This window comes from Lytechinus pictus, chromosome 4 (assembly GCF_037042905.1).
Source record: "Lytechinus pictus isolate F3 Inbred chromosome 4, Lp3.0, whole genome shotgun sequence".
NCBI classification, from domain to species: domain Eukaryota; kingdom Metazoa; phylum Echinodermata; class Echinoidea; order Temnopleuroida; family Toxopneustidae; genus Lytechinus; species Lytechinus pictus.
This window is the reverse complement of record NC_087248.1, coordinates 3,805,722-3,832,944: the sequence shown is the minus strand read 5'-3', so window position 1 is coordinate 3,832,944 and position 27,223 is coordinate 3,805,722. Positions and strand designations below refer to the sequence as shown.

The 27,223-nt window shown below is 35.2% G+C and overlaps 2 protein-coding genes across 2 annotated transcripts in view; one reads left to right on the top strand and one right to left on the bottom strand.

Annotated features, from left to right (window-relative positions):
* Positions 1-3,781, bottom strand: part of LOC129259694 (WD and tetratricopeptide repeats protein 1-like) — a 39,008-nt gene extending 35,227 nt beyond the window's left edge. The window contains exon 1 of the mRNA XM_064098100.1: positions 3,411-3,781. The gene's annotated coding sequence lies outside the window, so the exon portion shown is untranslated. The remainder of the gene's footprint in view (positions 1-3,410) is intronic.
* A 4,892-nt stretch (positions 3,782-8,673) lies between these two features.
* Positions 8,674-16,281, top strand: LOC129258551 (protein jagged-1-like). The gene is made up of 5 exons (XM_054896806.2): positions 8,674-8,869; positions 9,607-9,792; positions 10,375-10,514; positions 12,060-13,977; positions 14,444-16,281. The coding sequence occupies exons 2-4, from the start codon at positions 9,620-9,622 to the stop codon at positions 12,200-12,202; spliced, it is 456 nt and encodes a 151-aa protein (XP_054752781.2). The 5' UTR covers positions 8,674-8,869; positions 9,607-9,619; the 3' UTR covers positions 12,203-13,977; positions 14,444-16,281.
* Positions 16,282-27,223: the final 10,942 nt, after the last annotated feature.

Sequence of the window (27,223 nt, the reverse complement as noted above, 5' to 3'; positions counted from 1 at the left end):
TAGTGTGTGTGATAGCTCACATGAACATTAGAATGTTACCAGATAGGCACGGTAACGTATCTTACCCGACTGGTAACGTATCTTATTAGATATTAATGTCCTGTTTTTACGTACACGACGACTAACTATTTTATATTTATTTGTTATTAATTATAAAATAATGTACATATAAAACTCCCATGCTGATATTTTTCCTCTCTGTCTGTCTCTCGTTTATTTCAGAGAAAAAAAAAGACATGGGTAAAACGCGTGCTGAGATCCGGAAAGTCAGAGAGAAAATCTGAGTTAACCATCAAACAGTTGACACTAATCGAAGATTTGGCCAAAAAATATAAAGAAGCACAAATTAAGTAAAAGGATCAATATTAGAATTTGCAGGTGACAAATATTTGGACAGCATTACTTGTATTTATGCACTTTCCATATCCTCCCATTTTTCGAACAATTTACAAAGAAAAGGAATCCTTTCCCTGTGATGCAAGAATGATGAAAATGGCATATTTTAATAAAAAAGGAAAATAATGACGTTATTAATTTTTTTTAGGAAAACATTTCTTTTTTTATGAGCAAGTTAACGATTTAATTCCCTTACAATTTTCTTCACATTTAATTTACAGAAATCCTTTAAAAAATCCATTTATCAAATATGATACAGTAAAGTTTTCCTATTCAACTAACCCCAAATTAAAACAAAATGAATGAGAGATGCTATTTGTTCTGAAATATTTGTTCTGACATATCTTAAAGGGGTATGGTTGCCTCAATGCTGGCAAAAACAATCCAAAATGTCATTTAAACGTGACAAATTATGAGGGGATGACATTAACAACTTGCTCATTAGAATATGTTTTCTGAAAATGTGAAATTTTGAAATATAATATTTTCCTTACTTGCTGTCGGTTGTTATCCGGTTTGTATTTTCCTTCTTAAATCATGCTAATCATTTTTTTTACCCGGCTTTTTGCTTTAATACGTGCCACATTATGTACAAGCGGCAACATAATGTTAATTGTCAACTGATATGTGGAAGGATAATATTTCGATTCCGTAGTCTAGTTGTTTTGTCTTGGCTCTCTGAATGTACAAAAATATGAAAAAGTAGAATCCGTCAATATAGTGTAAGCTTTAATGTACCGAAATATTTGAGTGGATGATGAATCAGATGTGCTACAAAGACATTTTAATTACTTGAGAGTTGTGTCTGCTACGTTACCACCATTATCTACCGTATAGCTCCTTGGCTCTCTTTAAATTTTAAAAACAAATTTTATGACAGAACATGTGGAAATACATTAATTTATACAAATCTTTTTATAACTATTCAGCGTGATTAATTGTTAAGAATGAGATCTTTTATACAATTTAAAAAGGTTCTTTTTTTAGGAGCAGAGCCGAAACACCAAGTATAGCCCAAGTGAAATAACATCGTACTTATAAGTTTAAATTATCAACAGTCAAATACGTTACCCTACGTTGCAGTTATATATTTGTCTAAACACTCGGATGTAATCAAATTTATCAAGTTTTTCCTAACTGCATGATGTTACATATTTCATTAAAAGTTAACAAAGCTACATAATAGACTGTACACATTAGAAATCAAAAGCTTTGGTCATATATTTGAAACAGTATTATAATTATGTCTTAGGTTAATTTTGTCTGTGTTTGTTTATCGATGCATAATTTTATTTACTGAACTATGTCAAGGTGATCATCATAAATAATCATTATGTTCGAGGTGGATATAACATTTTGATGTAAGACAAAATGCAAGAGTGAGTTTACGCATGTTACTATTATAAGTCACAGTAACAATAGTTTGTAGTAGTGATGTCTGTAAGATACGTTACCATATTGACATAGTACAGTTATATATTTGCCTTGCACTCGCAGGTAATAAATTTGATGATATTGTTCCATCTTAATAGTGTTAGATATCTTATCAGTGAGTTTATAGAAGGAAATGGACTACGTTGTGTACTTTAAATAAAAAGTTTAGCTCATACATTTCAAACAGAACATAATTATGTTATTGCGTCACAGTAACAACATTTTGTAGTATAGATGTCTGTAAGATACGTTACCATATTGACATATTACAGTTATATATTTGCATGCACGTATATATGCTATAGATGAATACATGACTTTGCATTACTGAGTGTTTTTTAATCGGGATTATAAATCTGAATGTTCGTAGTTGATAATTCGTTTGGATGTAAAATATATTGCACGATTGAGTTTATCGTTATCTTGAGATATAAACCACAGTAAACGAAATTTTGTGGAAGTATGTCAGATACGTTACCAATTTTCTCTTTTCTTGTAATTCAGAATGTATGAAATCTGTAGTAAAGTGTGCTTACAATGAAATTTCTTTAATAATTTCAGTATTTATGTATGATTTTTATTAATGTTTCAAAGCAATATAAGATCAAATTGTATTAGAGATATGAATTGCAATTTAGGTAATGTATTTTATCTGAAAATATACTATTTTTTTTCACGCTGATTTTGACTTACAGACTTCTAACATTTATCATTTTGATACATCTCGACCAATCAAATGTCAAGAATTATTTTTTATCATGTGTGTATATTAGTTACGTTTACTTTGAAATATTTACTGATACTATTGGTCCACAAATGATACATCCACAGCGATTTTTCTTGCCTAAGGCCTAATGGTAACGTATCTGACGGGTGGTAAAAACTATGTAAAAAGGTGTTCAAGTTCAATGCTATTTCTTGAAAAATATGTTGGGGTCAAAAATCACCCGTTTGTTGTTATGTGTTCTCGAAGTATTAAAGTTTCTGAATTCAAATGAGTTTAATTAATTTTCGTATGTCAAAATTTCAAAGTTTGTCCAATCCTATTGGTGCACTTTTGTGGAGAATGTACCTATTAATGCAAAACTATGTTATTTGATATTTTAAGCATTTTCTGTCATTTTAGAGATAAATAAGGTAAAGGTTGGATTTTTTCGCCTTGTTTTTGCAATCCTGTTCTATGTATTGCTCTGTGAAATTGAATTGTGGAAGTCTTACGGTACGAAATTGTTTTCGTACGCAGTAATATGAGCGTCCGGAATCATGATAGTGTCCGGTAATAAAATACGTCACTATACTACACTCCAGCATCATGACCCTTCAATTATCATCTGGATGATCTGGCTATACATCCACAACTCATAGCTCTTGTTCCATACACTTTGCACTGAAACTACTGAGTGACAATGACAGAGAAAAAAGGGCGACTTCTCGGTCAACAAACAACACTAACAGACAACACAATTTTAATTTTTATTCCTTCACATTTATTTCACAGCACAGCACACCAAAAATGCTTATATTCCTTCGTTGTAATCGATACACAAACATTATCTCACTCACAATCACATATTACTTACACAATAAAGTTTTGAGCAAGCTGATTTCTCAAACGACGTAGATCCTACATGCATTACGAGTACGACCTCTCCAAGATCGAGATGACATACAGTCAAGCAAGTCGGTCAACCTGCTGAAAAAAGGCAAAACAAAGCTACTGCGCATGCCCAGATCTATTAAAGAGTCAATCAGCTGATTTTGCCGAAGGTATCTTTGAGAAAAAAGCATCATAGATGTGTCAATTATGCTTGGATTTGGAAATTAATTCGAATTCCTTTAAATGCCTGTATTGGCTAAATGAGCTCGTTATAGTCCTTCCATTCTGTAATACAAAGGAGTTTAACCCTTAACGCCTTTGTCTTTGTGGTGGCACTACGCACTGTCACTCAGAGGGGTGGGGGAAAGGGGCCGCCGGGTGATGATGACAGGGGGAAATAGGGGAGAAATAGCAAAATCGCTTGGCGTTGCTTCATAATTCTAAAGAATTTCACACTCACTTTTCATGGTACAAACAAGGTAAATATAAGCTGTAGTCGGAATATCTTTATTTCAAGGCCCTTTTTTAATTATTATTTCGAGTTTTAATGAAATTAACCATGAATTGTGGGAACCAGAGTTCACCAATTGATCCAACTTATAGGTCCATGATCCAACATTGTCAAGAGGAGAGGGAGGGCAGAAAATTAAATTATCCACATGTACCAGATCGGCTGATTGTCACAGGGTAGATTTGACCATAGAGATATACAGTGGCGTACCGTGGGTCACGGCATGGGGGGGGGGCACCAGCGAAATTTTGAGTCACTTACTGGGCGCGCGAAGCGTGCTCAATTGCCAGTTATACTGACCTAATAGAAGCATTTTAAGGACCGTGTCATTAAACAGATATGTAACTCACCGATTAAATAATGCGAGCGCGAAGCGCGCGAGCTGGAAATTTTTGACATTCAGACCTAAAAAAAGGGAGATAAGCAATTTTGTGTAATCATGATACGTACCTGTCTCACTAAACAAACAAGGCGAGCGCGAAGCGCGAGCTGAAATTTTTGTACATATTAACCCCAAACAGGGACAAAAGGACCAGTTTTTAGGAATGAATGAAGAGCATACATATCTCACCAGTCATGTAATGCGTCGTCAAGCTCTTGCTGATTTTGTAAGAATTACACCTAAACACATGAAGCACTTTTTGTACTCATTGTAATCATGAACATGATATGTATCTCATTAATCAAATACTGCGAGCGCTTAGCGCGACCTGAAATTTTTGAAATTCAGACCTGAAGAGGGGCATTCTCAGACTTCTTTATATAAAAAAATTCACTTAGACCATACGTATTTCACTTACTAAAGATGCGAGCGCGAAGCGCGAGCTGAAAATTTCAGATAGAGTATTCATACCATGCAGTAAAAGGAAAATTTTAAGGACTGTTTTCAGGAATTCATGAAGAGCAGACATATCTCACCAATCCTCTTATGCGAAAGTAAACACTAACTGGGAATATTTTATATTCAGACTTTAAAAGGGGGCAATCTCTTTAAGTAGTCATGAAAGAGAAGCATGTCACTACATAAAACAATAACTCGAAGTGCGAGGAAATACATGTGTATGGTGTATATTGACTTGAAAAAGGGATGTTTTAGTACATCAGGATTGTATATTTCATTAAACAGAAATTGCGAGCACCAGGAATGATGAACACAATGTACTCATAGGCCCTCAGCAAATATGTTTCATAAAGTTATGAAAAAATATTTATGTAATATAATATATAATAAAATAATATAATATATATATAACTTAATATAATAGAATATACACTAGTTTATTCTTCCTCCACTACGCCTCTCCTTTTTTCTCCTTTTCCCCCGTCTTTTTTTTTTTTTTGGTCAGCCGATTGGGGGGGGGGGGGCACGTGCCCCCATGCCCCCCGTAATTATGCCACTGGAGATATATTATTAGTATATATCTATATGATTCGAGCCTACCTCGTGGCTGGGATCTTTTGACTGCAGTGAATGTTCCACGAACCGACATACTTTTGCAAACTTGTTAACAGGATACCAATCACACAAATCATTAGGTTTTAGAAAACCTTTATTATATAGTAAATTATTTTAACAAAGATTACAGGTTATAAAGTAAGTATATAGATATCAACAAATTGATACAATTCAATGATTAATGATGATGCTTAGCTATTTCTTCTTCTTCTCTGATTCTTTGTTTCTTCATGAGTGTCCTGACGATAACTATCTGTCTGACGTAAGCTCCTAAAGCTGTGTCTGAATCGAGACCTATAGACCCATGATTCCGTTCCGTCTCTTTAACTCCAGTTACAGATCATAAATCCTAAACACCCTGTCAAATTATATATAAATATAATCCATTTCTAGTGATTTGTTCAAACCCCAAACATTTATGGATATATCAAGTTAAAGTATCTTGACAGGTTCAACATATTATTTAGAATATATAATTTTTTTCCAAAAGTATGTTTCATACCATCAATCACTATTTCAGAATTTATGGTGGTATTATCAATTAACCTTGCATAATATGATAATATGATACTAACACAGTATTCTTAACATAATAATCAAACAAGAACATACAACATATTAACAGACTGTAATCACAACAATATTCATCGGAATAAAACTCAGTTATATGATATTCAATACAACACAATAGATCATGTTTATAATAAGTACAGGTAATCATAAAATACTAAAATAATATGTACCCACAACTTCCTGTTGGTGTTTACTTTGTATGCCAATCCAATTCTGTCAATGTGGAATCCCTAGATCCAGACTGGTTGACAGACAGGTTGTCCTTAACAACACCTTGTTGTATTCACCGAGAGCTGATTTATAGACCTAATGGTAAGGGTCAAGAGTAGTGGAACTCTAATATTCTTGGAAAGTATTCTGAAGTATACGCCCCTCTAATTGGCTAATGCCTGGTCGCCCATTTTGTCCCTTGTGGAATTCGATTGGTTTAGAGATTTTATTACCACTTACACCGGATTGAGTGGGAAACAGAACTATTATTTCTTCTAGGAAATGTTCTGACGTTTGTCTGGGTCAATGTTTACCAAAACAATTCTACCCCATTCATCCCGGTTTTCTTTTTATGGGTATATGGCTTCCTTTTTAGGGATATTCACAAGAAATCGAACTAAATCCAATCTAACGTTATAATTACTTGGACATCTTTCACCAGAAGTTTCCTTCTTCCTTCCCGTGAATTTCATTCATACCTTAGGAATGTTTTATTTCTAAATAAAACTGTACAGAATTTATATTGATATGAATAACCAATACATAACAGAAAATAAAAAGAAAACAGTAATTCTTCTTAAACTGCAATGATCGAGAAACATTTGCAAAAACACAATTTCATGTAGCAAACAATATGAGCGTTTCATTTCATCAAGGAGATATGATATCTCCTTGATTTCATTACATAACATTTATATATTAATTACTGCACAGTTATGCTTGACACTGATTAAAGAGCTAACCAACTTAGCCAGGTTGATGGGGGATCGGGCCTATATAAGTCCAGATGAATTAAGTATTTTCCAGCTTTATTTTCATAAGTAGGTTCATTAGGCCCACATTAATGCATACTAATATGCATCCCATCTCATTTTCATTGGTCTTTCTTTCGCCATTTTGTGACTTTGGATTCTGGAACCAATTGATTTGAGGGGCTACAGCCTCTTTGTTATTGAATGAATCTTTTAATTACTGATATGTGCTTGATAAAGATTATTGAAGCTAGCCTGTGTCAAAATTTTGTTCATTTTGACTGAATGGAATTTGTGTAGTGCGCTTGTGAATTTGATAAGTTTTTTTTTTAACTCAGTTTATGAGTATATTGTTTATGTTATGCATTCTTTTGCATATTGCATATAATCATGTCACATTGATATTGTATTATTTCGCAGTAATAAGAGCAAAAAACCCAAACAATAGAAATGTTATTCAAAAATGTATTTTAATTCTAAATTGCCCTCCGCACTGCGTCGTACCCCTCAAAGTTTCACCAAGCACAGATCCATGCCTTTATGTCATTCTTTTATATCAAAACTATACATGAAAGGTGTGCTTTTTCGAGGTACGCTCGGTATGCAATATCTTTATCAGAATAACGCCGAAGATAGCTTAATTTTGTTTCTTTAAGATTATTTCATATATGTTTATATGATATAATTCATAAGAGTCCGGACATCTTACCTAGGATTTGAAAAATAGAGTGATTCGGATGTATTGAATTATATAGAACATTTTGGGCGACTTCCCACTTTCTAACAAAAGGCGTATCTAAGGGCGTATACAGGAGCTAGGGTAAAGGGGCACATACCACATGCGCATCTTAAGAGGGGGAGAGGGCAACAGTATAAGAAGAAAATGGAAAAAAAGAGCAAGGCAATTTCCAGCTAGCGTAATCATGGCTGTACGCAGAAACTTTTTTTCCTGGGGGGGGGGGGGCAAGACTAAAAAAAAATCAAAAGAAACTTGAATGCTAGGGAGCGAAGCCACAAAGCTTGTCATGAAGTGCTTTTGCATATTCTAACTGTGAAATTAAAGGATTATATGCGTCCTTTTGGTTAATTTTGTGAAAATTGTTAGTAAAAACTATAATTTCTCAACATTTCTGGGGGAAGGGCAGCCGCCCCCTATACCCCCCATCCCCGATTGGGTACGGTCATGAACGTAAATAACATTGGAACCGGTGTTATTTTGTGTTCGGCGGGGCGTTGTTTCTACTGGATATGCCACTCTGGGATTCTTGTCTCAATATAGTGTTGTGAAATCGGCCTATTCGCCATTTCAATACCTTTATTTGTAGGCCTATTTGCTAAGTTTGTAAAGATACCACCTGAAACAGTGAAAAGGTATTGTTAAATTAAATAATCTTCCTGACGATGTGAAATCTTACCTAACATAGCATCAAGGAATGTATGCAGACTGCATTTTCAGCGTGTCAGTCAATTCAAAATAACAGGTTAGTGGAATAATTCGCCATCATGTATACACAGGTCTCCAGCTCAGTTATGTGTTTCACGAAACATTATTGTCAGCGATTTTTCACTGACAGATTTGCTTTGAACCAATCACATGCACGATTTCAGGAGGTCTATTTTAGGAAACTATTTTTTCATGAAATTCTCTTTATGTCTCAAAAAGAATCATCAGTGAATTTGGATGCCAGTCACCTGTCCGAAGATCATCAACAATGTCCGAGATTCCTTGTATTTTTTTGGCCTGGGCACGTGTTCTGGAAAAAAAGCATGCATAATTTCAGTACTTTATAACAGTTCTAAACCTTGACACGTCATTACTCTGGAACCATCCCGTATAAAGCGAGTCTGAAGCATCGAAAGTCTACGGTGGTAACACGAGGCGAATAAACGATTTAATGCTTCTGTTTTCTCATTTACAAACTTGGATACCATTCAGCTCGGTAAGTAAAATGTACCATCACTAGTATTGGGCATGCTTAAATTTAAAGGAGTTGAATTATTTACAAATGGCACTGGCATATATTTTGTCCTATCGTTTGGTTCTTTAATTAGATGTCATCAAAATATTATAGCGGTGCTGACATTGATAAAAATCGAGAAAAGCTAGGCCTATTTGTATCATAAATCAAAGCATTTTGAATTTAGTAAAATAAACTATATTCCGTCTTTTTGATGATTAAATGTGTTTAATATAGATTTTACCAAATCAGACAAAAATTTTCATCCTTGTTTGTTTGTCGTAAGTGAATTTTGTTGCAGCTCAAATGGTGCATATAATTTATATTGTTGTCATATATACAAATTTAACACTATTTCTTGTCTCAAATTTAACCAGACACAATGATTATGTTTTTCCCCATGTCCATGCATGTTGTCACAATTGATCAGGTTATTTGCTGCCCTCTTACAACATGAAAAGTTTGATATGTTGATAAATTAATATAAATCCACTGGCATTTAAAAAAAATGAATATGCGCGACATGATAATTGAAAATGGTAGAAAGACATAGAAAGAGAGACGGGGAAACCGACATCAAAGAGACAGACAAATAGATAAACAACACATCAAGAGAAAGAAAGGCACAAAGAATAATTACATTATCGCGTATGCCTGAATAATATAAGATATAGGATAAAATAACATTTCTTACATTTCAAAATTATTCATGTGTGCAGAACGTCAAGAAAAATGGATATCCGTTTGGCTAATACCATCACTGTCGGCATTGTGGTCTGTGTCTTCGTTCTCCTGATCGGTGGAGGGGTCAATGAAGTCCAGAGTCAGTCAACCATACGGTCAGCTCTGCTAACAAAAACACATACACCAGCGCCTCAACCACCATTCAGAGAGTGTTCCTGCAGGTAAAAAATAAATTTTGGGTGAAGATTAATGATGATGATGACGATGATGATGATGATGATGATGGTGGTGGTGATGATGATGATGATGGTGGTGATGATGATGATGATGATGATAATGATGATCGTGATGATGATGTTCATGTTGATGGTGGTGGTGGTTGTGGTGGTGGTGGTGAAAATGATGATTATAATGATTTTGAGGTTGGTGATGATGATGGTGATGGTAGTGATTATGATGATAATGACGGTGATGTTGATAATGATGATGTTGATGAGGGCGACGATGTTGATGATATTGATGGTGATAATAATATGATAATGATAATGATGCGTCTGTTGCTGATGGTAATGATGATGACGATGATGGATGACAATGATGACTATGGTGACGATTATGACTTTACAATGACAATTATGATCATAATGATAATGATGATTTTGATGAGTATCATGATGATGATGATGCATGATGGTTATGATTATAATGATGATGTTAATAATGATGGTGACGAGGATAACCGTAATCATGTTGATGATGATGATCATCATCTAAATTTTTACACCCTCTTTACCTCTTTACAGCTCCAGTCCTTGCCATCATGGTGGAGAATGTATCGACCGACGTGTGGGTAATGGAATCTCGGCTATCATAGACTTTACATGTGAATGCAAAGATCAGTGGGAAGGCAACGTGTGTCACACATGTAACAGTACAACTAACGGTAAGTTACAATCTTACAGACATAAGATGGGTGTTTGGATGTTGCTTTCACACAAAGGTCCGGTCGCAGACCGTAGGGCCTACCCAGCGACCGATGAAACCATGGTGTGAAAGCATGCATTTCATCGTACTCAGCGACCAATCGTTTTTACCAAGATGATCGGTCGCAGAGTCCGACATAAGAGGTCTTCAGCGATTGATCGCGACCGATGCAAGCTTGATGTGAAAGCACATCGTACTCAGCGACCGATTGAAATGCAATGACCCCCCCCCCCCCCATACACGCCCACGCGCTCTACTTCCGCCTTCGGCTAGGTCAGCTGTACAGCGACCGACCGCTCTGGGCCTGACCAATTTTGACGTCGGTGTGAAAGCACGTCCGATCGGTCGCAGGGTATGGTCTCTTCGACCGTACCTTGGTGTGAGTCTGACACTGAGGTTTTGAATAATTCATGAAAAAAAAAGTCGTGGAATGTAGAATAAAGGTTTATTTACGATGCAAATCAATATTCAGGTGACTTTTTGTAGGCTCTACTTTCATATCTTATCTAGATAGCTTGGGAGGACTGAAGGGCAAGTGTTTTTTTTTAGTCATTTCTGAAGCACGAACTCAAACGTGGAATTTGATACAAATTTCACTTGATGATCCCGCTGTATCTCGCGTCCCGGTCGCGTCCCCTAAACACACTTACCAATCTTGCTTTAAAAAAAAAATCATTTTTAAAATCTTTGTGAAACACCCCTATAGTGTCTTGATTTTATGTACGACATTGTTATGAGTGCGGCTTTCGAATGCACAATGGAAGGCAGGGAAGAAGGTAGGTTATAAGACTAAGTTGACCTCTGCATGATTATTCCTTAATTTACAAAAGGGTAAGCTTGCCCAGATCGATCCTTATCGCAATCATCCATCCTATTTGCCTTCCATTGTGTCTTCTTAAGCCGTGTATTGATACTACGTAGGCCAGAGGAATCATGGATAAAATATTCAAGGTGACATGATACGCGGTTTTATTACAAGACAGAGCTAAGCAAGTGAGCAAACTACTCCTTTGAAATAAAATCTAATTTAGAGGCAAATTTTGACATATCCAAAATATGATATAACATTAACCCTTTTCCTGTCATTTTCCCCTTTTCCTCTTTTTTTTTCCTCGGACATGTAATTTCTACAGGGAAATAGTATCCACTAGTCGCCCCCATTTGTAAGCCAATGATGTAGGCCTTCCAATCAATGAAATATTATATTTTCGAAAGGAGGGGACTAGTTGTGTATCTATAGTGAGAGGGACACTAGCTGATCACCACTTGCATGGTAAGAAATAGGTCAAAGCACGCAAAATTGAATACAGTCAAAATTACATTTCTCCATGATTTGTGGGATTAAAAGTAGGAAAAGGGCCCGATTTCGCGAATGATGTCGTTCCCCATATTCCAGGTTGGAGTATAGAGAATGCCTAAGATTTTTAAGGAATAATCCACATCCTCTCTCTTCTCTTCGGATTATTTATCATTTATTTCTCTGTTTTCATATTTTTTCCGATAGAGATCAAGTGCTCTAACCTGTGTTACAACCGAAGGAATGAGATATGTGAAGATGGAGGACAAGGTTCTGTGACACCAAGCCTTTGTGCTCTAGGTTCTGATTGCGATGATTGTAACTCCCGGTGTCTCCCAACAACATTGTAACTTTACCCGAGGGACGCATGCGCACTGGGGTACAACATTGGGAAGATCTTACCAGGAAATTGGACAAACTGGAGACATTTTGACGTTTTACGGTTTAACTCTGGTTCTTAGTATCCACCTAGGGTTACGTGGCGATCCTAAATAACTTTTCTTTTATTGATAAATTGACTATAAAATATCACAACTCAGTTTCATGAAAGTCACAACGTGGGGATTGGGCTCTAAGAATCCGGAACTAGAACGAATATTAACATTTTAAAATGGAATCCGGGCATATTTATGAATAATTTGGCAGAAAGTCACTAATACTATTTGATTGATCACAGTTACCTATCTATTCAATTATAGTTACTTATGATTTCTGCCAGGAGACAAGTAAACTATGTATGTCTATTTTCGTTTCTGATGACATCTGATTATACAATGTAATATGAAAGATCCTTCTGTATTATTTATTACAGACTATATCAAGGTAACATAACAATATATTATTTTATACCTTTCACTGGAAACTTTTGAGTAGTCAGTTTTTATTTTGTTTTAATGATTAATTTATATGACTGATTGTTTTCAATCATACAATTTCGCTCTTATATTATTATTCTGTGAAATATTGTATTTTCGGAATATACTTGTAATATCACCTCAAGTAGAATACGACAAACTCATTGTCAATATTATTCGGAATAAAATTTGCCTAATAAGGTATTCCTTTTCGATTGTTTACAGTTTTATGTTTAATATGTAATCGTAAACGCTTTCAAGAAATCTGTGAACATATATGAAGAGTGCCGTTTCGAGTGTAACCATATATTGAAAAAATAATATCGACTTCAAATAGTTGATCATTTCAGCTTAGACTGTCTGGTTAAAAGTTTTGAAGCATGGATAAGAATCAGTTTTAGAACTCAAAAATTACCAGTCAAAATGCAATGAGGAGTGACCATTAATTTCCCATCTGTCATATACATTTTGAAGATGCTGGATTGTATGAAAGCTCGAATCACGATTTAAACTATTAAGGGTTATTATTGTAAATCGAATATTCATTGTGTTGTCACCCTTCGCTCCTTTCATGTGGTGATTTTACTTTTAAATAAGTAGGACGTACTAATATTTTTGAAGAGAAAAAGAAATATCCTCGCTCTTTGACGAGACGTCCGTGAAAAACAAATATGGATATAAGAGGTCAATATTCCTACGCCCACTTGTACATTTCTGTTAAGAGACCTGTAGAATTTAAACACAAATGCCTTTCAAAGAAAAGGACAAATATTTTCACCCTCAAATCAGACATTTCTACATATTTGACCGAAGAGTATTTACATTATAAAAGAAAGACAGAATTAAGGGGGTTTAATATCTAAACGAGCACACTGTCCTCTACAAAGCGGCTACTGAAAACTGTCACTGCCATGGTAACTGAAATGCATTCATATTGTTTTTATCATATAAAATAAAAACATTTGCAGCATTCTATGGATCATTAATAATAACAAGAAATAAACAAGATAAATTAGAGTTAAGATAAAAAGCGTATAGAGGATTAACAATCGTAGATATTAATATCTGGAGGCCATTGGGGACAACTACCGAAAGAAAATCAGAAGGATATATTTCAATATTATATTTACTCTATGTAATACATTGTGACGGCCAATTTAAGCTTGATAATAAGAAATACTAAATCCAGCCAGCAGAGTGGTAGAAAATGATTATCAAATATTCTAGGCCAATGTGTCCTCAGAATTATATGAAACAATGTGGGATAAGAGGTGTCACCGCGTAAAACATTCCCCATAGACTTGTGTGTTAAAATGGCACTTAAGAAAAATTCATAAAAAATAAATGTGAAATTAGAGGGTCAAATGTTACTACCTTTGGATAGGATATATATCTGACATTCCATATCTGACCAGAGAAGGGTATCGTAGCAAGCTCATTTTAAAAATAAATCGCCATTTATGAAGATAACTATGATGGAATCAAATTCATCAACTGAAACAGTAAAATAGCCCAAATTCTTTCGCCAGTCAAAAAATAGTTCCAAATCATTGATATATCTTCCCAATTTGGGCAAAGGAAGTTCAGTAGTTACCATTTCTAAAATCAGTGTTAGATTTTGAACCATATTCATACACTTTTGTCAATCAGCAATATCAAATTGAAAAAAATCGAATGGGTTGGGTCGAACGAATATCTTAAGCCCTCCTGGTGTAATTAGGCTCATGGCACCAAGAGCAAACAAGAGTGATTATACATAACTATGTTTAATCTAAAGAGGGCAGATCCAATAGTGCAAAATAGTGATCTGTACAAAACTGAGAGGCTTGAGGTGAATAAGAAGCAAATATTAAGGGAAAATTATAATAATTCCAGAATCAGTATTGAGCTATCGTTCCGCTGACAATGACACAGTAACATGGCCAATTTAAAGTGTAGGCGCCATGAAAGATCATAATGAAAGTAGGCCGTGTCACGTTTTCATCAATTTTCAAAACACTCCAGATTCTTCTTCCCAGCATCGAGTGTTCTTATAAAATAGGTCGTGGGTTAAATCGATTTGTCTATTTTATTCATCACAACTTATATGTAATAACAATATAAATAGAACATAAAAAAGAAAGAAGGTATAGAAAACTGCGACAAGTTTCGACTTGCTCTTCCGAATTCCGTCGATAATCACTTCCCTCCTCGAAGCCAAACTGGACTTCCATGATGAACCCCAACCCCGGAAGACCCTCGAGGCTGTGGTCGAATGCGAGATCGAGTGTCCGTTGAGAAAATAAACAAAAATTAATTAACGGCGATGACGACAATAGGTGACATCGCCTCAGGGTCAGAAATCGAATGGTCAACAAGGCAGAATGACCAGGAAGTGACCCTTTGTATAGTTCAAGTTGGGGTATGTAGGCCTACTAAAGTTATGGGTTCAACATCAGTTTCGTTTTCAAGAAGTTGGCTGAGCGACCCACATTTATGTTTTCTATTTTTGTTTTGTTTTATTTATTTGGTGGCGATTGTAATTATTGATTAAGAAATATATTTAAACAAAAATCGGGACTCCCAACTCAGTAGGTATTAATTATAAGAACAGTTTGTTGTATGAAGTATACAATTGCCCGTTTTATTTTGATGTAAATGTCTTACTTCATGCGGCTACCACACACCTTAAGATTTTATTAGTGAGGGGGGAAGGGGGAACAAGGACAGTAAGAAAGGCTCGGAAGGGAAAGCAATAAATAGGACGTGTAACAATCTACCTTTTTTATTCTGAAAATAAAATGACCTTACTTTACCTTACCATTGCCCTCATCATGTCAAAATACACTACTGTCCAAGGCTCTACAATTTTTATTTTATTCATTCGTTGAATATTTTATTTGATTTGAGTTGGGCATTATGCAAATAATAGGCCTGCTAATAGCACATACACTTCATTCCGTCAAATAGGTCAAGTCCAACTCAACAGCAAGTTGACTTGTATTAATAGAAAACAACATCTCATCGAATTTAGAATGAAAAATTGATGCATTAAAACTTCTGCTTTATTTCACAAAGATTATGCATTACGCATGCGAAAAGCAAATGAGACTATGAGAGATTAATAAACGTCACACTGATTATTTTGTATTTCATGATACTGTAATATGGATGTACATATCTTTTTCATTAAACTAAAAAATCTGATTTTATTGTTGAATAAGTAACAATACTCATGACACTCACTTATTAAAAGGGCAGTCAAACCACATTGTAAATTTAGGTCATGTGACATCACTAGAACCAAGGACCTATTGCTAGAACCTTCATGTTAAGCATATGATTATGAAATAGGGCATATACATTTCTACCTTTATATCCGAATTTGATGAAATATTCGGCTTTTCTTTTCTATATATTCAAATAAACAGTTCATAAGGGTAGACTTAGAATGTATTGCGTGGTGTGAATTACTGAATAGATGAAGAATTTATTTCCATTCAATAAATATAACTCTTTGGGGGAACATACATATTTTCCATTTTGTATTTTGTAATAATGGAATTGATGCGGGATATCTTTTTTTCGATTTGGATTTGATAACCCTGATTTAATTTTCAAATAAGTCATAATAGCCGTGGCACTGTTACTTGCAAGATAGTAATCTCGCTTCTCTCCATTCGACAGTGTAATGTCCGCCACCATCATGACCATCCTAATTTCTCTGTATAAATCGAAACAAAACGCCTGAAGACAAATGGAAAGCAAAAATAAACAGCCATGCTTCGAGAATTAAAACCACAATCCATCGATCAATTTTCATAAGCGCACAGAGAATGTTTTGATAGTATCTGCTGAGTGTATTTCTATCACATTCCGAATAAATTAGCATGAAACTATTACTTCAAAATTGGTCCATGGATTGATTGGCATGCATCCCGAGTTACGAACGACACTGGTCAAGACTTAACCCCCCCCCCCCCGCCAGCGGGGGTTATCGACACACACTGATTTTTTGTCTCCCAAGAGATCACCCCCCCCCCCCCATTCTTCATCCAACATGTTATTCCATCCTGTCCGTTTCCGAGCCCTTTGCCATTCATTCCCCCTTTCGGTCTTCCTTTTCTCTTATATCATTCTTTCAGCATGCTCACCTCATTTTAAAGATATCCCTTTCCCTTCCTGTCTCTATCTTCTTCCTATTCGCGTGTCTTTCTGGCTTAGCTTGTCTGCCCATCTGTATGTTTGTGTTTCCGCCCCCCCCCCCCCCCACACACACATACACTCATCTACCTTACTCTTATCTAGCTCTTTTTCCGATGCCTCCCTCCTCTAAAAATTTCTGTATACATTATCAACCTACTTTTTTCCATTCTGTTAAGCTCAATCTACAGTCACACAAGCTAAACAGTCTCCTGACCGACAATGCCTACTCCATTATTACCAATGGCATATACTATCGGCCGTTTTGGAATCGGTTTCATTGATGTGACTGTAGATCATTACCCCCCAACCTACAATTCCTCTTTTCGAATACCCTCTCCTCTCGTGCATCAAGTGGTGTTCTCCATCCCTTTCTCCTGATCCTCCTTAAAATGAAAAACAAACTAATGGACACCGCTTTCATCGACCTGTTCACAAACCAGGATGCAGCAGGCATATTCATGTATGCCCTCCTCTAGCATCCACTTTATCAAGGTGTGTAGTATGAGTCATTGCTCTACATTAAAGGTTTAACACTCTTAAATGAGGTGACGAACCTTTGTCAAGGTCTTGTTTTCACCTTCCTCTTAAAATCAAAAGCAAATGCAGAAATTGTCGAATGTCATAGCCGTTTTATGTTTTAGTTTTATACTTTGTATTGGAAGTCCTAACATAATGCTGTATTGGGTTTTTTTTATTATTGCTTTGGCGATTGTTTTTGTTTTGTTACTCTCTATTGTTTCCTTGCGTTTATTATTATTTTTGTGGTGCCTGGTGGAGATAAAGTGATATCTTTTGACGTTATATATGATTCATTGAATTGATTGATTGGAAGATTGTGATGACGGTGAGAGTGGTGGTGATGGTGCTGGCAAAGGTGATTGTGGTATGGCAGTGGTAATGATGAAGTATGTGAAGTGGCGCAATTAATTCCACGGATAAAGTTGTATTTTGTCAGAGATGTCATCGTAATAAGGATAGAAAATACCGTGGCGGTGATGATGGCGAGGATGGTTAAGATGACAACAATTACCACGAAAATTTGATGAAGATGACGATAGCGACGACAAATAGCGAAGACAAATATGATGACGATGACGGCGATGATGATGATTTTGATAAAGATGATGATTATGATGATGACAATGACGATGATGACGATGATGATAATGATAAAGATGATGATAATGATAAAGATGATGATTAATTTCATGATAAGATCAACTATGTGGTATTTAGTTAAAGGACAAGTCCACCCCAACAAAAACTTGATTTGAATAAAAAGAGAAAATTTCAACAAGCATAACACTGAAAATTTCATCAAAATCGGATGTAAAATAAGAAAGTTATGATATTTTAAAGTTTCGCTTCATTTCACAAAACAGTTATATGCACATCTCGGTCGGTATGCAAATGAGTGAACTGATGACATCACTCACTCACTATTTCTTTTGTATTTTATTGTATGAAATATGAAATATTTTTATTTTCTCGTCATTGTCATGTGAAATGAAGTTTCATTCCTCCCTGAAAACGTGGAATTCCATTATTTCAACATTTTGTGCTTCAGGCAAGGAGGTCCTAATCATCAAATTCGTAAAAATTGAAATATGGTATAATTCAAACAATAAAAAACAAAAGAAATAGTGAGTGAGTGACATCATCGACTCTCTCATTTGGATGTAACTGGCCCGTTCATATAACTATTTTGTTAAAAATAAGCGAAACTTTGAAATGTCATAACTTTCTTATTTTACATCCGATTTTGATGAAATTTTCAGCATTATGCTTGTCTGATTTTTCTCTATTGATTCAAATCAACATTTTTCTGAGGTGGACTTGACCTTTAATATATCCAGATATATATGACTTTCATATTAATGTTAATATTAGCGTTAACATTTACGTTATACAATAACAAACAATCCACATAGCATTATGCTCAATGACAATATCTATAAACGGTTATATCGACCGATCCTTCCTAATTCCTCAGTCACATTTGCTCTACGGTGGCCGTACGGCGAGTCGAAAACAGCCGTTTGATTTTTTGTACCGGCTACATAGGTGGTTTGAATAAAAAAATAATAAGACGGCTGTTTTCGACTCGCCGCACGGCCGCCGTAGGGGAAATGTGACAGAGGTATAAATCTTCTTACCCCATTTTATGCTATGCCAATACATCTTTACAGTGTTTAATGGAATCTCACACCTTTTTCAGACATATGGATGCAGGACTTTTTTAATTGTTTGAATGCTCTTATTCAACTAAAAAATGATTTAGGAATCGTTTCATACGATTATTCTATATGACATTTATATCTTTGTGAATGCCCTCAAAACCGTCTAAACGCGCTATATGTTCCCAAAGGCTGAGTCATAAATCTTTGAAACACGGAAACCTGTCGTCCTGTTGCATGAGCAATTAGTTCGTGTTCTGCATTCTATCAATAGGGTCAAGTATTGATGCTGGAGGAATTGCCTTTCTTGATTTCTCCACGGAATTATATGGTCTCTCCTCTTTTATTCATAGAAATTCACGAAATGTCTCTTTATTTGAATGTCCCCGTGGCAGACGAAATGACGGGAAGCGAAGGAATGTTCTGACCACTTTATTTAAAGTTATGCTTTATCCATACACCTTTACAGTCGGGGTCTTCTTTCATTAATATACAACGAATTGATGTACGAAGTATGAATGTAGGACGTTTTGATATAGGACATACGGATATTGACATTTTTCATGTCTCAATGCCATAATCATGATTATGTCGAAACGACGCGTCGTATCGACGCCGTGGTGTTGCTTCAGAACAGGTCGATAAGGATGATACGTATCGTACTAGACATCGTACAAACGTACGAAAAGTTGATAGAGGGGTGTCTCTGGATAGACCAACACAGTAATAGATCTCATGCATCGATATCTTATCTTTATCACAAGATTGTTTTTGAACAATGGTGTGACTCATAATACCATCTTAACGCCATTATATCACATTGGTTAGACGTGGAAACAGAATAGACGTAGATATGTGGTTCAATATTCGTTTATACTTATATGATAGGCCATTCGCACCACTAACTACTCTTAAATCCAATAACTTTTATTTCATTGAATTTACAAGAGGTGTCACATTTTTAAACAGAATCGAATTATTCATAGTTCAAAAGTTAAGGAAACCAAGTTATCCCCTATGAAGTCACAAAACGCTTTTAAATGTTGGCTTTGGAAATACGAACATCACAAATGTAATGACACGGTTAATTATATATTTTTCTTCTGAAAAACCCCAGTCTGGTTTCCATCTGTATATAGATAGATTCAAGATCATTCGCATCAGGCCTTCGAAGACATGTTACTACCTTTTTCAGGGGAGGACACTTGCCTCGGTAAAGGTAACATGGGAATTTTAGTGAGAACAGTAGGGTATAAAATGTCAAACATGGCGTCAATCTTAGGCGCCAGTGCAGTATATCATCAATCGTTTGGGGGCTTATTAAAATTACAGATTGATGACATCTCTTTTCAGATAGACTTATTGATCAGAGGCAGAGGTTTAAATCGTCATACCTCTTTAGTTGAACCAGTAGATTCAGTAAAAAACAGATTGAGATGAAGGCACATCGGCAACTGAACAGTTCTTTGCAAGATCAAAGTATAATACATTACGTACTAATCTATTACCCCTTTCATAAACCCAATTATGCGGCTAATAGCAGCATAATTTGGTCGTAAAATTGGAGGAGGACCAGAGTTATCCGCATTATTCTGATGCTGCTATTATCCGCATAATAGCAGCATTGGGACAAGATTTTGAGTTTATGAACGCATTTCCAAATAATGCGGATAATTGCCATGGTGCGGTCACAAGGTCACCCTTTTCAAACACAACCGCATCGGAGGGGGCGTGTCCAGTTGTCATGACGATTATCCGCCTTTTCAGGACGGGCGCTCGTAAAAATAATGCGGCTTATTTTCGGAGTTTGTGAACGCAATTTTTATTGAATTATCCGCATTACTCTTAGGCGGCTAATTGGAGGATAGGTTTATGAAAGGGGTTGGCCATTTCTATACCCATAGGCCTTCCACCTATAGCTGTCAGTCTTTGGATCGTATCCAGGAGGTTTATATAATGATGCTCATCAGTTTGATTGTGAATGCCTATGTGCATAAATGGAACACTCCACACGGAGTGGTGAATGTGTATACATCCCACATGGCTTGGCTTGAATCCGAAATCGAGGTCAAAAGAAATAATCAATATGCTAAACCTTCACTATTCGTAGAATATCTCATTTAAAAAATGTCATCCTATTCGCGTCGGTTAAAGTAAAGAAAATTTGGTGTTTTTAACGAGGTCTACAATGCTATAGTTTGGCACATTTTGCATTTTTATTTATCAAAATTTAAAATATGAAAGCAAATATGAAAAGTAGAGAGAGATAAAAGGATTCTCCGACATATTCCATTAATTTCCAGTTTCCTAATCAATCATCATCAGTCTTCCAACCACCACCACCATCATCATCATCATCATCAGTTAACCGAATTTCTGTACCCTTCATTGTCAAAGATACTCGGAGTTAAGCATTAAATTTTTACATTAAATTTTTTTCGTGCAATATTTTTTTTATCCTGAAATACTCAACATAGTACTGCAGCTTTAACTTTCTATTTCTCTATCAGAAAGGTAAGGAGGATGAAGGCTTTATAAAGTCAAGCTAGCTAGCTAGGTGATCCCCGATTGAGATGACTCATACTTGCATAAATAGGACACTGCCACAAAACGTTACTTCCCCGGCATCCCCCATCTTCACTTTTCATACTAAAAGACTTGACAAGCCGGTAATGGAACCGTGGAAGGAGGGAGCAAAACAGAACAAATAATTTGACGAAATCCGGGGGGAGATGAAGAAGAGCCATTATCTATGGGTATTTCTACATCCGTTTTCGTTTCAGGATTGAGATTATCGCGATATACGTGGAAAATATCCGCGAGCGCCAGTCATGTAGGTCCCGCTAATATATATATTAACAGATTATAATAACAGGAATAATTATTGGTATACAAATAAAAAATCTGCAATACATGCACTATCATAAATTTGCGACACTTTTTTTTTAGTTACCGTGATCCGTCTGGTTCAGCAATTCACCAGTCACCCCATAACTTTTTTCTATCTACCCCCCACCTCCACCCGAATACCCCCCTCTCTATGTTATTTTCGATGTCTTTCCATCAAGAGAACAGAACATGGGTGATCCATCATCCTCGTTTAATCATTCCCCTATCAAACATATTCAGTTTAATAATCGGGAGATTGTAATGATGACAGAACTTGTGGATGGTGAGTTCAAATACCGATGAAACCTTTTCCATGTCATTTTAATTCAGATCCAGTGAAAAGGAGAAGGTGAAAGTGGTCTTACGGGCTTGTAAAAATAAGCCTATCATTAAACCAGGGAATTGCCACCCATTACAACATGAGTTTATAATTTTGGATAGTGAGATTCCGCACTATGGTGCAGATTATTGGGATTAATCTATTATCTGTGATGATTTATGATATCTCAAATTGAATCACTTTAGATATCCCAAAGTCATTTTATTTTCTGATAGGCATGGCACCAATTGAAATTCGAGCTGTAAAATAATATGAATGAATGTTAAAAGTACTTGCTGGGTAGATAAACTAAAACCATTTTATGATTTTTATCCCTGCATGATTTTGCCAACTATGAGCGAAACCAAACACTATAATGAACAGGCAGTTCCTATATTATCATTATCTTGTAAAATATAGAGCTATTTTTTTTCAAAGCTATAAAACTGTGACAAAATATTGCTGGGATGTGACATTATTCACTCATCTCTTAAGTTCTAAGTTCATCAGAAATATCTTCTCTTTTTTACTCCTATATTATATGAATAAAGAAACAATGATTTTGCAGATTTATCTTAATCATGTTAATGGAATATACCTGTTTTAAATGGAAATGCAAGCCATGAATTCCATCTAGCTCAACATCTCTGCTCAACGCGAATCAAAACATATCATTTTTCATGACAGCAATTAGAGATGCCGGTAGAATGAGTCATAGAACCGCGATGTTCCATTTCGAACCACAGCTTGACAGGATACGGCTTTACATATTTTATTCAGACCTAATTTAGAAAATTGTTTTTTGAAATGGTAAAAAAAAGTGGCCTCACAGTATAATTGGCATCAGATGAGAATGAAAATGGATGAATAAGAATCAAATATAATTAAAAAAAAATTGACTGGGAGATATTAAGAGGTGTAACAACAAATTAATGAAAAATTATGTGATTTAGAGATGGATAGATAAATAGATAGATAGATAGATAGATAGATAGATAGATAGATAGATAGATAGATAGATAGATAGATAGATAGATAGATAGATAGATAGATAGATAGATAGCTAGATAGAATAAAGAAAGGAGGGATTAAAGAGAAAGGGGAGGAGGGAGTGCGAGTGTGTGTGTGGGAGAGAGAGAGAGCGTGGTAGAGACAGAAAGAGAGAAAGAAAGAAAGAAAGAAAGAAAGAAAGAAAGAAAGAAAGAAAGAAAGAAAGAAAGAAAGAAAGAAAGAAAGAAAGAAAGAAAGAAAGAAAGAAAGAAAGAAAGAAAGAAAGAAAGAAAGAAAGAAAGAAAGAAAGAAAGAAAGAAAGAAAGAAAGAAAGAAAGAAAGAAAGAAAGAAAGAAAGAAAGAAAGAAAGAAAGAAAGAAAGAAAGAAATAGAGAGAGAGGGGCGTCTTTGGATAAAAAGTTACATGCTTGAATGTGTGCAACGAGAGAAAATCAGATAAATAGTCAACAGAGGGAGGAGAGAGAGCGAGAGAGGAGAGGAGAGGGGAGAGAGATATATAGAGATAGAGGGGGAGAGAGAGAGTTAGATGAAGACATATAATAGAAGTCATCTGTGTATGGACAAAAACATATGTCATGTCTATGGATGATTCCTATATAACACTGTGAATAATTTCTTAGCAATAGTGATCGATACCAATATTTTTTTGCGACATCATTGATTTATGCGACAAGCTCGATATAAAGACAGTTCTTTTGAACTCCGCGGTCTCTTACTGATATTATTGATATTAAAGAGAGCATACATGCATGGATGCATAATGTTTCATAATAGCCAGCCCTGGGAAAGTTGATCATGAGTCATGTTAATATATCATTAGAGTGCATTAACGCTGCATCATTATGGAACACCAACCACATGCTATAATTTTGAGAAACCTCTCACAGCAATGATCCTGCGAAATCTTTCCAAGCGATTCTATTAGTTTATAAAATATGAGAAGGGAAGAAAGAAGGAAATTAAGTGGGGGAAGAGATGGAGAGAGATAGAGAATCGAAGTAAAAGCAATCCTGTTTTACGACACTTAGCAGTTATCAGAAGAGAGGTTTTCACCGAAAAACTGTTCAACATGTGTGGGTTATTGCGTGCGTTTATGCGAGTGTGTAATATTGTGTGAGGGTTTCTGTGTGTCGGCGCATAAAATACGATCAGATTGTGTGAGTTTAGCTGAGGAAGCATTTATGTGATTTGATTTGAAATTATTCCTTGGCGTCAGAAAGCAAATATTGTCTTTATTAGCAGCCTCATCAAACTGAATTCGTTTCTCAAAATGTTTTCGCAAGATGGAAAATCGAAGCTTTATACGGAATTGAAGCGATTCAGTTTCCAGGGGCGATGTTTCTATACTGAGATAAAGCACTTAAAAAGGACTGCAAGTACGTTCCAATGCACTAAATTGTTTGCATTTTAAACCTGTACTTTAAAAATAATAAGTGATGATTAAAAACGAAAAATATATATGTTTTGTAATAAGGCATTGTTATTACATAGTGCATGTTACTCATATGATTTTCATGAAACATATATTTTGCCTACATATATCTTAAAAATCGAAATATCATTTGAATTAATATAAATTGTTTATATTTTGTAACTAAATCTATGATCATTATTAGAAAAAAGAACCTCATACAGCACCAGGTTAACATTAACAGCTTATTATTTCTCATCGAATGGAGATGGACTTGCTTAGTTAACCACAAACATTCGTTTCAGTAGTTGAATTAATTAACATTTATTCAGAATTCATATGGGCCAGCATCCAAGCTGATATAGAGGGCATGATTATTTTCTTTAATAATAATGAATTTAAAAGCACCATCTTTTTGACTGGCCTCTAACTTGATATATTCATCGATGAATCATCGTTTCGATACCAAAACAAGAACACACCATTCATTTGGCAGACACAGAATATTTTATGTACGGAGGGTTATGGCAAGATATTCTTTATCAATCAAAGCTTTTTTTTTTAATTGTATATTTGGCAAAATAAGTTAATCATACTTATTCTAATGATCTATCATCGGTAGGGATTATTAGCAGTTATAATGATGCACAGAAAACGAAGAAAAAGATGAACCTTAAATGTATTGTCCATGCATTCCAAATCGAATATTTCTGTCACGAAAGCAAAAAATTTCATACTGTTTCTGTTCCCAAATGTGTTAAAAACTTATTGATGTCTTATGCTGTTTGATCAACCTAATTCCATATCGCCACTCTCATTTATTCATTTTTTTCTGGTTACACTTTTGCAAGGTCGAATGGAGTTCACTCTTTACTATGTATTGACTGGCTGTTTTTTTCATCCATATAATATATCTTATTTGTTTGCAGTTTTGTCAATTTTATATGTGAATCTTTTCACATTGTATGAGCATGTGCGATTTAGCCTTTGGCTGCAAGGAATGTTTTTGATGTATCAATAAAGACCATTATATTATTCCATCAAACGCAATATATACACATATGCTGTTTTAAGAACGGCTTCATACCCATCAATGCCAATTTAACATCATTAACAAGAGCAAAAAAATCATTAAGTCATGCTAGTTGTATTCATCAAATGTATAGGAAATAAAAATACAATATACTTGCATGTAAACAAATATATTTATTAGTGTTAGTTGTAGGAGATATTTAAATAGTTACGGTCCAACAGATGCTCACATTTCTCATTCCCTCCTCTCATATCTAACTTCAATAATATTGCCTATGATTGAAATGTTACAATAAATCTACCGCCCGGGGGAGATGTTTCTATCAATATGAATGAGTGAAATCAATTCATTGCATTATATCGAACTTGCAAATAATAATCTCGGCTGCAATAAGATAATCGCATAACGGCAGAAGGGGCCTCGTTTTTAACGTCGATAAGTAAACTATGTTTATAGTGTATGTCATGATTTATTCATTGAAAATCATTCTTGTAAAATTCATGGAATCTGTTTTATATAAAACCATTCTTTCCCTTCAAAATTGCATAGAGCCGGTGTTTGCATATTGAATTCATGACAGTGTATTTTAAAGATATTCTTAGCATAATCTCTGTTTATTTATTCCTTAACTTTAAGGTAATGAAATTCCTCCGTATTTTTCTTGTATACATTTAGACTGCTTCTCATTTCCAGAGATTATTGTTATTTTCAGTTTTTAAAAAGATATGAAACTGTTTAGAACGAAATCAATTTACTGTGCCAACCAAACACGAGGGAGTAATGTGAAGAGAGAAAGTGAGAGAGAGAGAGAGAGAGGGAGAGAGAGAGAAAGGATATATTAGGGAAATACTTGAAGAATGAAAGAAGATAGAGGGAAAGAGAGAGTAGGAGAGAGTTGAAGGATAACAAAGAGAGAGAGAGACGAAATATAGTTAGTTGGTTTCTATCTGTGAGTTATGTTTATAAAACACACCCACAACACACACTTTAATCTCCAATTATTATATTAATTCCTTGCATTTGAAAACTAAAACACACACCCGCATACACCCGAATCGTCTACTTTCTACCAATACCCTGCATTTGGAAACTGAGATGAAAAGTCCACAAACTTCTTAAATGGGTTGTGACATTTCTTCTAAACCATCTATAATTTATTATATTGTCAAACACACAAATATGACTTACAGGCCCTTACAGGTAAACTAACAAGAAATGGTGTTTATCGTAATATAAGAATTTAGCAAAAATACGACCAAAGCAAAACACGATTCGTGAAGTATTTGAAATTTTTTTTCGGGGACTTTTCAGTGGGTTTATTAGATTAAATTAGATGGATTCCCGTTTAACATATTTTTCTTGTGATTATTGTAGAGGACTGCCCTAAATCATGTCATTACGTATACATATATAGTACATCGCTCGTGCCGCTTTTGCGCGCGAACAACCCAACAAGAGAAAGCATTATCGACACAAAGTCATCGTCACGAGC